Source organism: Tamandua tetradactyla, chromosome 14 (assembly GCF_023851605.1).
Source record: "Tamandua tetradactyla isolate mTamTet1 chromosome 14, mTamTet1.pri, whole genome shotgun sequence".
NCBI lineage: Eukaryota > Metazoa > Chordata > Mammalia > Pilosa > Myrmecophagidae > Tamandua > Tamandua tetradactyla.
The window spans coordinates 2,912,343-2,924,637 of record NC_135340.1 but is presented as its reverse complement, the minus strand read 5'-3'; the positions used below and the strand labels follow the sequence as shown (position 1 = coordinate 2,924,637).

Below are 12,295 nucleotides of genomic sequence, written 5' to 3'. Positions count from 1 at the left end.
AAATTTGCATGAAATCTTACTTTGCCAAATTGTGTCAGCATTTAAGAAAAACACTTAACAAGTGAAAATGGGGGAGAATAAATTTTATTCTTGAGGAGTAGTATTTGATTATAATTAGTACAAGTTAGATTGAAATTTTTGCCTTAGGGCTTTTAGTTGAATTACATAGATAAAAGCAATTTAGTAGTCAAGTATTTCTCCTACTGATTATAAAAATATGACCTCATTACAGATGTTTCAAGTCTTTTTACTTTATTTTGTTCTGATCTCTATTTGCAGGGTGGAGTGCCACCACAGCCACGAGCCGCGCATACATGTGCAGTTCTTGGAAATAAGGGATATCTCTTTGGTGGACGTGTTTTGGTTAGTATTTTTTCCAATAGAAATGGTATTTTATAGCTGTTACTTATAAAAATTTATCTTCTGATACTGTGGAACAATTGAATATTCAAATAATATACAGATAAAAGTGGCATTCAATGATAACTTTTATTTATCTTCTGTTCCTAAAACATATCAGACAGGAGCAACCCCAGATGATTATAAATGATATTTTAAGAAGGATAATCCTTCACTTTTGTGCATTATCAGAAAAGTTTAATTTCTTATAATCTAAATCCTGTTAGCTTAAAAAACCTGTCTTCCTTTTCCCTTTCACACACGGGTTTGGTAATTCCATGTTAATTTTATTAATGCTTAACTTTGTTTCCCAATATATACAACTCTGATGTTAAACAAAGTAGATAGTCCATTTTTAATCTGAATTTATTTTTAAACCAAAATTTTAGTTCATGAAAGATGTAAAATACTGACCTATTTAACAAACTTTTATTTTAGCAAACTAGGATGAATGATTTGCACTATCTAAACTTAGATACCTGGACTTGGTCTGGAAGGTAAGTTTGAAATCTAAGTTTATTTTAAACTATAGGCATTTCTGTGTCTGTGTATGTGTTTGTGTGTTTGACTACAATCCAGATTTACCTCTCTAAAACTGAACTGGTAAATTTTTTTTCTCACAGATTGTATGTCTCAGCAGGGAATACATAGGTTTAAATACAGAGCTTGTTTTTAACTAAGCTGTAAAGCATAAGAGGACTAGCAGTTGAAAATTGATTAGGTAATAGGACTGATATTTGTTGATTATGAAAATGTACTAAATATTCTCTAAGGATTGGTCAGTAGGAAAAGTGAGGTAGAGGTTGAATGAGATAATGGAGCAGGTAAAAGATTTTATTTATGGCTCATAATATTTATTTGACAATAGAATAAATTTGTTGAGCTATTAATTCAGTTGTTAATGTATTGAGATGGAAGCAATGGTATATATTATCCTCAGGTATAAATAGGATTAAAAATAAACCCTTTAAAAGTGCCACAAGAAAATACAGCAGACTATATTTAAAATTTTGGCTTGGAAAAAGCTTTCTAAAGATGATATACATTCAAAATTCGTAACTGAAAAGACTGATAGGTAAGAACACTTAAAATTAAATATACAAGTAAAAAGTTATAAAGAAAGCTGGAAAATACATACAAAAGACAAACTGGAAGTATTATTTCCGAATTTTTGACAGAGAGTTAAAATCCACGGGATCGCTGAAAGTCATTAAGAAAAAGATAAATAGCATATTGAAAAGTAGGCAGAGAATATGAATAGGCAATTTGTAGAAGAAATGCAAATAGGCAAAAAAATTATTTTTAAAAAAGATGCCAACATCACAGATTATCGAAGAAATGGAAATAAAAGTAATAGTTTTCCTATTGCATTTTTATTTCTTTGCTTTGTATTAATGTTATACTAAACAATAAAAAAGTTTAAAAAAATTAAAAAGTAATAGTTTTCACTTAAATAAAAATAAGGAGAATGACCAGTGTGTGCTAGGATATTAAGAACACAACTGGTGAGAGTATAAATTGGTGTAGTTTTTCTGGGAAGGTAGTCTGGCAATATGCTTAAAATATAAAGGGGAACTTCTACTTTAATTTAGAATTTGTCCTAAGGCAATAATTGGACAAGTGTGTGTGTGTCCGCACATATGCACATGCAAATGCAAAGATGTTTATTGCAACATTATTTATGAGAACAAACAATTGAGATCAACTCTCATGTCCATCAATGGAGATTGTTTAAATCATGGTACATTTGTGTAATGTGTTGCCGTCTTCCATTTTTTTTTTTTTTATTAATTAACGGAAAAAAAAGAAAGTAACCCAACATTTAGAAATCATACCATTCTACATATGCAATGATTAATTCTTAACATCATCACATAGATGCATGATCATCGTTTCTTAGTACATTTGCATCGGTTTAGAAGAACTAGCAACACAACCGAAAAAGATATAGAATGTTAATATAGAGAAAAAAATAAAAGTAATAATAGTAAAAACAAAACAAAACAAAAACCTATAGCTCGGATGCAGCTTCATTCAGTGTTTTAACATGATTACTTTACAATTAGGTATTATTGTGCTGTCCATTTTTGAGTTTTTGTATCTACTCCTGTTGCACAGTCTGTATCCCTTCAGCTCCAATTACCCATTATCTTACCCTGTTTCTAACTCCTGCTGGACTCTGTTACCAATGACATATTCCAAGTTTATTCTCGAATGTCGATTCACATCATTGGGACCATACAGTATTTGTCTTTTAGTTTTTGGCTAGACTCACTCAGCATAATGTTGTCTAGGTCCATCCATGTTATTACATGCTTCATAAGTTTATCCCGTCTTAAAGCTGCATAATATTCCATCGTATGTATATACCACAGTTTGTTTAGCCACTCATCTGTTGATGGACATTTTGGCTGTTTCCATCTCTTTGCAATTGTAAATAACGCTGCTATAAACATTGGTGTGCAAATGTCTGTTTGAGTTTTTGCCCTTAATTCCTTTGAGTGCTTCCATTTTTAAAGGAAACACTACTCCATGGAAATATTCTAGAACATATTAGTTGTGTGAAAAAAAAAGTTACAGAACAGAATATATGATCACATTTATGTACTTTTAATAAATATATTTACATTTGCAATAAAGTCTGCAAAGATATATACCAACTTATTATTACTTGGGGATAGGATTATATGAAAACATTCCTTTTTAAAAATATTTTTGTGGTGGTTAAAATGTTTCTAGCCAAACTGTCTCTCACAATTTAGAAAAATAATAAAAGTATTTCCATTTTGGAAAAAATATATTAACTTTTCCACAAATGGTCCAGTGTCTGCCTACCTCCTGAATTAAACTTTATTTCTTAACTTTTTTTTATTGTATAGTATAACATACATACAAAGCAAAGAAATAAAAAAGAAATAGTTTTCAAAGCACTCTTCAAAAAGTGGTTACAGGACAGATCCCAGAGTTTGTCATGGGCTACAATATGATCCTCTCATATTTTTCCTTCTAGGTGCTCCAGAATATAGGAGGCTAGAGGACTTAAATACTTTTTTATCATCACAATCAACTTTTTTTCCTTCTTTATTTGTGAAAATAACATAAATACAAAAAAGCTATAAATTTCAAAGCACAGCACCACAATTAGTTGTAGAACATATTTCAGACTTTGACATGGATTACAATTTCACAATTTTAGGTTTTTACTTCTAGCTGCTCTAAAATACTGGAGACTAAAAAAGATATCAATTTAATACTCAGCATTCATATTCATTTGTTAAATCCGATCTTCACTGTATAACTCCACCATCTCCTTTGATCTTTCCATATCTCTTTTTAGGGTTGTTTGGGCTATGGCAATTCTAAATTTTTTATATTGGAAGGCTCTGTCACTAATATGGGGTAGGGAGATGGAACCATCTGATGTTCCTTTTTGTAGCAGCACAACCTTCATTCATAAGTATGCACTATTGTTCGCCCATCTACTTCTCTGTCAGTGCATCCTTCAGCCACCTGCATTCATTGGGCATCTTGTAGAGGGCCCAAAGTCCACAGTCCATCAACACTGAATTAAACTTTTATGCTTCTGACTGCTGCTAATGTTTTTATTTCTTTTTATGTTTTTTAAGAACAGGGTAGTACTTCTTTGAAACCTTTAGAGGTTTATGGCTGGTTCTAGAATGCCTTGCATACTTTTATTTTGAAGTTTGTATACTTAGTGTCTTCAGGGGGAGAAAATGCTGTGAGAAATTCTACAAGTAGACCAAGGTAAAAAACAACAACAGCAAAAGCAATAACATAATTACCTTAGGAAAATTGGCTGAAAACACAAAACTGGCCATGAAAGAATAATAAAAAGTTATAAATCTGAAAATAATTATACTGGGAAAAAAAAAAAACAAGAAAGAATGTTGATTTACCAGTAAGAATGATGCTGTAAATCCCTTTTGGGGAATGGTGAGAAAGGGAGAAAATTTAACTTCCCCAAGTTGAATTCTTGATATTCTCACAAGCAGTACAGTACAGACAACCAAAGCAAGAGGCTGAGCCCCCAGTCTTGGAGTTTGTTCATATGAAACTTAACCCCACAAAGGATAGGTCAAGCCTACTTAAAATTAGGCCTAAGAGTCATCCCCAAGAGAACCTCTTCTGTTGCTCAGATATGGCCTCTCTCTCCAGCCAACACAACAAGCAGACTCACCGCCCTCCCCCTGTCTACATGGGACATGACTCCCAGGGGTGTGGACCTTCCTGGCAACGTGGGACAGAAATCCTAGAATGAGCTGAGACTCAGCATCAAGGGATTGAGAAAACCTTCTCAATCAAAAGAGGGAAGAGGGAAATGAGACAAAGTGTCAATGGCTGAGAGATTCCAAACAGAGACAAGAGGTTATCCTGGAGGGTATTCTTACTGGTTAAATAGATACCACCTTGTTAGTCAAGATATAATGGAGAGGCTGGAGGGAACTGTCTGAAAATGTAGAGCTGTGTTCCAGTAGCCATATTCATTGAAGATGATTGTGTAATGATACAGCTTTCACAGTGTGACTGTGTGATTGTGAAAACTTATGTCTGATGCTCCTTTTATCTACCTTATTAACAGACGAGTAAAACATGTGGAATAAAAATAAATAATAGGGGGAATAAATGTTAAAATAAATTTAGATTGAAATGCTGGTGATTGGTGAGGGGAAGGGGTGGGGGATATGGTATGTATGAATTTTTTTCTGTTTTCTTTTTATTTCTTTTTCTGAATAGATGCAAATGTTCCAAGAAATGATCATATGATGAATATGCAACTATGCAATGATGTTATGAATTACTGATTATATATGTAAAATGGAATGCTCATATGTTAAGATTTTGTTTGTTTCTTGTCATTTTTTTAATTTAAAAGTTAAAAAAAATTAAATAAAAAATGGTACTGTATATGCATTGTGAATTAACTAGGAGTTTGATATTTTTATTTTCATTCTATAGTTTGGGGTTATACAGAATAAGCATTAAATGGAAAAACATTGTTTAAATTCTTTTAAGAATTTAAAAAATATACATGTAAGAGTGATTAGTGAAATCAGTATTTTTTAAAGCATTGAGGTCGTTTTTTCCTTTATAATCTGAGATGATCAAACACGTTAGTCAAAATTTAACGCAGTGCCTAGATTTTTATATGTTTTCTTTTACTTCAGGATTTCTGTTAATGGAGAAAACCCAAAACATCGTTCATGGCATACCTTAACCGCAGTGGCTGATGATAAACTTTTCCTATTTGGTGGACTAAGTGCAGAGAATATTCCATTAAGTAAGTCAATTGAAGTTTAGCCTATAGTAAATATATCATTCATTTTTCTTAATTGTATTTAGTACTTAGCGTGTCTTTTTTTCCGATTTTATGGTTTATGTTTACCTCCAACTACATGCTCACATTAAGAATTAGAAGTAGAAGATGTCTTTGCTTTTGTACTCTTGGCTCTCTGTGTTTTCCTGTTTCTGGGTTATAGATAAAAGGAAGAGTGATTTAACCTAGGTGAATTGAAGTCCCTTTCAACTTTCATATTCTGTGATTCTGTATCCTCTTGATTTTTTTGTCTAGATGCTTATATTTGTAGGCGTAGATGGGGATTAGAAGAGCAGCCTTTTCCAGAAAGCACTGGAAACATATGGTGGGACGGCCAGTTGCTTTTCTTTTTGCTCCAGAACTATAAAGTGCTTAGCTAGAATATTTAAACTCTTGCCACTGCTGACCCCAATGGCTGTGGTTTTGTACTGCCGTTTTTCTTCCAGCAGTAAAATTGTGACATCAGGATAGACAAATGACCAAAGATATCAACTTCTGAGTTGACATGTTGGATGTTTTATATTATCTTAAACCAGAAGTTTTTTATGACTTGAGATGTTCTCACTGTGAGACCTTATATACAGCTAAAACTGTTTATATGATTTTATATGTAACATCTAAACAACTTTGTTTTTCAAGAAAAATTTATTGAGCATCAACTGTACATCTGGCAGTCTGCTGGCCACCAAATAACCAAATTCCAGAGGCTTTTCTGGCTAGAGGAACAACAATTCCTAGTAGGGGATAAATTAGCTATTCTTACGAATTATCATATGTCTCCAATTTGTGGGATATTTTCATTATAATAGATTTCAAATCTTACAAAAACCCCAAATAAATACATCTTACTAGGAGTTGTTTAATTTCCTATCTTCATGAAATCTCTTTGCCGTTTTGGTCATTGACCTATGGTAAATTACATTTCCTAACTCTTGTTCTGATCAGTTTCCTTCCTTATAGATTCAACATAATGTGTAATTATATGGGTATTATATGATAAAAAGGAATTATTTGTAGTTTTGTTGACTGTGATAATGGCAATTGTGTATAAAAAAAAGTCCATTTTTTTAAAAATGCCATAGTGAAATACATATGACAAAAATGACAAGAAATCTAAGATTTTTTTAAGAATAATTCTGCAACAAGAATAACAAAGGAGATAAATGGAGAACATGTAGCAAAATCTTGATTGTTGTTGAATCTTAGATATGTGAGGGTTAACTTTCTTCTTCCCTCTGCTTTAGTGTATGTTTAAAAACTTTATGATGCACACATACAAAAGTTAGTCATATAGATGTAGCATGGTAAATTTAGAAAAAGTAAAACTTCTGTCTTAAAAACCTAATCTTAATTTCTGAACTGTCATAATATTGCAGGTGATGGTTGGATTCATAATGTCATAACAAATTGTTGGAAACAACTTACATATTTACCTAAGACAAGACCCAGGTAGGTCTAAAAGTTGACAAATAGTAAAATAGTTCAGAATTTTTTAAAGTATCAAAATATAGTATTTTATTTATATTTAATATTTAAATATATAGTGTTTGCAATTAAAACTATAAACCATCAAGAGGGACATCTTTAAAATAAGCTAGATGGTACATAATTAATTGATTTAATTTTTTATCATTTTAATTATATATGATTGCTAGAAATGATCAATTCTATTTTCACCCATATTTGCATATTTGACAATGTTATTCCTTTAGGTAAATACATGATTTTACCTGATATATTTTAAAAGCCTAAAATAATTTAATGTTTAGTTTAATGTTAGTGTTTTTAATAATTAGACAAGAATGGGTTGACTTTAGTGTAGTTATTTCAAGCACTTCAAGTAGATAATTCAAATCATTTCAGGCAATTTAATGAGGAAATTTGCTTTCATGTTGATTCAGTAGATGGCAAATTGTTGTTCTTGATATCATCTATTCATTAATGTGTATTTTTTTTATGAAATTGTTGACTTTTTGTGGTATATTATAGGATAAAAAAATTTTAGAAACAATATATTAGACTTCAAAAAAGCTATATTAATACTATAATTCTTATTTTTTTCTAATTTGATTGAATAGTATAATAAAGACATCTACATAGGAAATTCAAATTCAGTACATTGTAATCATTATAGTCAGTAACAGATTTTATTCTTTTCTGTGTACTATGTGTTTCATATTTTTTTTTGCCGCAGGTTCTTTATACTAGTGTAAAGTTAATTGTGTATGTTTTTGTTAATGGTTAATTTTTAATGGTTAATAAATAACTATTAAGTAACATATTCAAGAAAACAGACTGAAAATACTTAAACTATATATCTAAATGTATATATTTATATTAATATGCAAAGCACCTTGAGTCTTTATCATAGTTACATGCATGATTTTTGCGTTTTCAGGTATAAAATTTTGTTAGGATGTATTATTTTAACAATTCTGGATCATCTGAAATATGTATATATATATATATATTTTTGTTGTTAATTTAAAGAGTTTTATATTAAGATATTAGCGCTTAGAGTTCTGGTCCTTGCTGACCTACTACTTTGCTTTGTGGCTTTGGGAAAGTCACTTAGTGAAACTGAGCATCAGGTTCTTCATCTGTAAAATGAGGGAGTTGACTAGATAAGCTCTTAGTTCTCTTCCAATACTTTGATTGTATAAATGCATTAATTATAGATCATAGTGGTAGTAAAAATGTTTTATTTTTAAATTGTTCCTATTCTGTATTTCAATCCTTAGTGAGTAATTAGAGCAACATAATAATATATTAGAATAGATTTCTTTTAATTCAGCTGATGTGTCATATAAATAATATGCTTTATTAGAATGTTTAGGTGATAAGTTTAGAGCAGCTGTGAGAGGACATAAACTGTCAGTCTGTAGAAAAAACATCAGGTTGCAAGCTAGATGTCACCAAAATCAAGGCAGGAAAGGCTTTCCAGTGTTCTTCGAAGATGAAGTCCAGGCAAGAGTTTCCCTAAGGCAAATAAAACAGAGGCAGATCTATCTTCAGGTATGAGGTGAGGAGGAGAACAGGTGGGATATAGTTTAGTGTAAGGAGAACAAATGTAATATATATACTGATTTTTTAAAATGAAAGTGAGAATTTAGTTAACATCTAAATGCATTTTGTGTAAACTTTTCCAAGTAATCATTTGAAATGTAACCTGCCCAGTTCTCCTCATAATTCTACAACATATTTCAGCACTGTTGACATTTTGGACCAAATAATTCTTTGTTGTTAGTGATATCTTGTGCATTTTAGGATGTTTAACAGCATCCCTGGCCTTTACCCATTAGATGCCATTAACACCTCTCCCCTAACTTGTAGCAACCAAAAATGGCCCCAGATATTCTCAAATGTCCCACTGGGGGCAAAACTGCCTCTGATTGTGAACTACTGTTCTGCGATATAGCACTTTTTTCTCCAGGTCCCATCTTAGATAAAATCTATGATTGGTTGAAAAGCCATCTACAGCCATATCTTTAAGCCCATATAGATGGCTGTCAGCAAGGACCCATTTTTATGTGTCTATAAAAGATGTCTGATAAACTGTTAAGATATAGAGCCTTAGATACTGCTGAATCCCTGGTATTGCTGGGGTGACACATGGCCTTCTCTGCAGGAAGTTGAGCCAATCCTTCCCACAAATGAGGGCGCTCTTTATATGGTACCTCCTTTTCCCAATCCCTCTTCTAATTCCCATCCCCAGCTTTACAACATAATCTGGGTTCTCGCTGAAGATTTATATCAATTTATGTTTTTATGTATGAGTTGGAGAATTGGGCAGAGTTTTTCCCAAACAAAATCTCAAGTGACTCAGTTCTATCCTGGGTCCCAAGTATATTTGCCATTGAATATGTACATAATTGTTTGAGGGAAGTATTTGGTTTAACAAATTGTAATAAATCCCATTGTTTGCATTGTGAAAGTTAAACAAAAAAAAGGATTAATGTACTAAAAAAGGCAATTTGGTAATAATTGTTTCACCTATCTGTTGCTTGAGCAATTTGTTCTATTAAGAAAAGGAATCAAAGTACTCTCAAAGTCAAGCAATGACTTTGTAAATCACTTAATTTATCCTTTAAAATTGAGAAATTCTATATGTACTTTTTGCTGAGGCTAAGACACTCCTGAAATATTGAACTTTTTAAAATCATAAAAACTGTTCTTGGTAAATAATGTGAAATTAGAGATGGTTATGAGCTATCAGACCATTTCCAAAAGAACATTAGATGCTCTACTCTTTTATGAAAGAATTTGTATCTTTAATCATGAAATAAATTATGTTGGAATTGTATGTTTGCTTTTGTTAATCAAAACTTTTGAGGGTCTACTGGGTGCAGAACACTGTATTAGACATTTTTGTGGGGAAAAATAAAATGGCATTATTCAAGTTCCAGTGGTTCCAGTGGTGCGCTGGTAAACTGTTAACAGCCTGTTCTCAAAAAAAAAAATTCAAACTCTCCATGTCATTCACTGAACATATAGTTGGGAAGAGATAAAAACTATTGGCTTCAGCTAGCTAGTAAGCATGTTACAGTTTACCACTGTGCCAATTTCTGATCTCAAGAGAGCTAGAAGACACACATATAAAACAATTTAAGTATTATACAAATGGTTTATCTTCAAATATAAGTTAGGAGAGTATTAAATGAACTCATAAATGGTGAAGGAGTTCACCTTTGAACTCATTGAATGATTTATTGAATGGTGAGCAGAGATGCTTGATCAAAGCCAATTTGACTTAGGTATTTGGAATACTTCCTGGGAGGGAGGGATTGAGCTTCTTTTTAAGGACCTGAAAGTATTAAATATCATTTTAAACATAAGAAATAGGGTGAGCAGAAACCTAGAGATAGATATAAACTTTCCTCTTAGGGGAAACAAATAAATGACCTTGGTTAAAGTAGAGTGTTCATTTGTAAAGAGGCAAGAATTAAGATTTGTTGGGAAAAAATATGTGTCGATCATGAATATTAGGTTAGGAAAAGAGGAAATTTCCATGATCAAAAGCAATATTTGAAAAATATTATTTATTAGCTATAAGTAACTGGGAGAGATTAGAGATAGAAAAACTAGGAATTTCTGTTGGTATTCTGTACCCGGGGTCATGAGTAGTGTGACCATGGAAATGTAAACAGTGCCAGATTGGATTTGTCAGGTGATGGGCAACAGAGAGAAGGAAAAAAAAAAAGAATAAAAAAACATGAGATCCATAACATCAACAGATAGTAATATAAAATTGGGAAAGTGAACTTTTTGAACAGAAAGCTGATCAGTTCTTTTTTAAACAGGAATATTTCAGTAATATCTGTGAGATAAAGAGATTAGATGACAGTTGAGGGGGATTATAAATAAAAGAGCTTTGGAGAGTAATCTTAATTGATTTTGATTTAATGAACCCTAGAGAAATTTTTAAAATCTCACCCTTTGAGGTTATGCCAAAGGTTCAAGTTCAGTGATGCCTCTTTGAAATAGATTAAATTTTAGAGTGTACAGTTGTTTTAGATGTACTGTACATTTTTTCTTGATGGTATCTCACTGTTTATAATTTTCAATCATAGGTTATGGCACACAGCTTGTTTGGGGAAAGAAAATGAAATAATGGTATTTGGTGGGAGCAAAGATGATTTACTTTCCTTGGACACAGTAAGAATATTTTATATCTAAATATTTTATTTGAGTAATTGTGTTATTTAAACTAACTGACTAGGTAACAGTGGCTCAGTGGCACAGTTCTTGTCTGCTCTGCTGGAGACCCAGGTTCAAGTCCCAGTGCCTGCCCATACAAAAAAAAAAAAAAGAACAATAAATTAAATGACTATTCAACAAGAATGTTGTGATTCTAACTTTGTAAAATATGAAAGACCATGAAGATTAATAATCAGAAAATGTGGCTTTTTTGAAGCATTTTAGCATATTCTGGATTTACAAATCAAAATAGGTCTATTCTATTAACCAATTTTTTAAGAAGAGCTTTTAAAGAATGGCACTTCTTGTTCTTTTCTTTTCCTTTTCTCTTTGAGCCTATCCATAGTGTAGATGTTTACAATTAAAATATTTATGCACAATATTTGATACTTAAAATATATATTTATATATGTAAATTACTAAGTGCAATAATAAAACAAATACCCATGAAACTTGCTGCCCAGTTTAAGAACTAGAACACCATCAATACTGTTGAAGCTCCTTTTGTATTCCTCCTGAATCTTACCCATTAGCTTCTCCCCTCAAAAGGAAACTTCTTTGACATTTTTAGTGTATCTATTTTCTTTTAATTTTAAATCTCTTTTGCCCCTGTACATTTTAGTTTACAGTATTCTAAGTTTAAAAATCCAATAAAAATAAGGTGAAAGGAATAAATGAGTAGCATTTGGAGAGTATTGTTTTTTCACTCCTAGCAACTTGGGAAAATCAGAGCAGAATGATCACACCCACACCCTATATACTAGGGGACAAGTATTCAGGTTTGGTTGCTCTGGTTTGCATAGGGCACTTGGGAAAAGCAGGAAAGACTCTGAGATGATAGGGCTGGGAGACAGTGAACTATAG

The 12,295-nt window shown here is 31.8% G+C and overlaps 1 protein-coding gene across 10 annotated transcripts in view; it reads left to right on the top strand.

The window, feature by feature from the left end:
* Positions 1 to 12,295, top strand: part of KLHDC1 (kelch domain containing 1) — a 130,327-nt gene that overhangs the window by 82,243 nt on the left and 35,789 nt on the right. For 8 of the 10 annotated variants that reach the window (XM_077126824.1, XM_077126827.1, XM_077126830.1 and 5 more), the window contains 5 exons: positions 280 to 363; positions 838 to 896; positions 5,586 to 5,698; positions 7,111 to 7,183; positions 11,305 to 11,389. In XM_077126824.1, the coding sequence (XP_076982939.1) occupies positions 280 to 363; positions 838 to 896; positions 5,586 to 5,698; positions 7,111 to 7,183; positions 11,305 to 11,389 (414 nt within the window). The remainder of the gene's footprint in view (positions 1 to 279; positions 364 to 837; positions 897 to 5,585; positions 5,699 to 7,110; positions 7,184 to 11,304; positions 11,390 to 12,295) is intronic. The other 2 variants (XM_077126831.1, XM_077126832.1) reach the window with 1 other exon arrangement.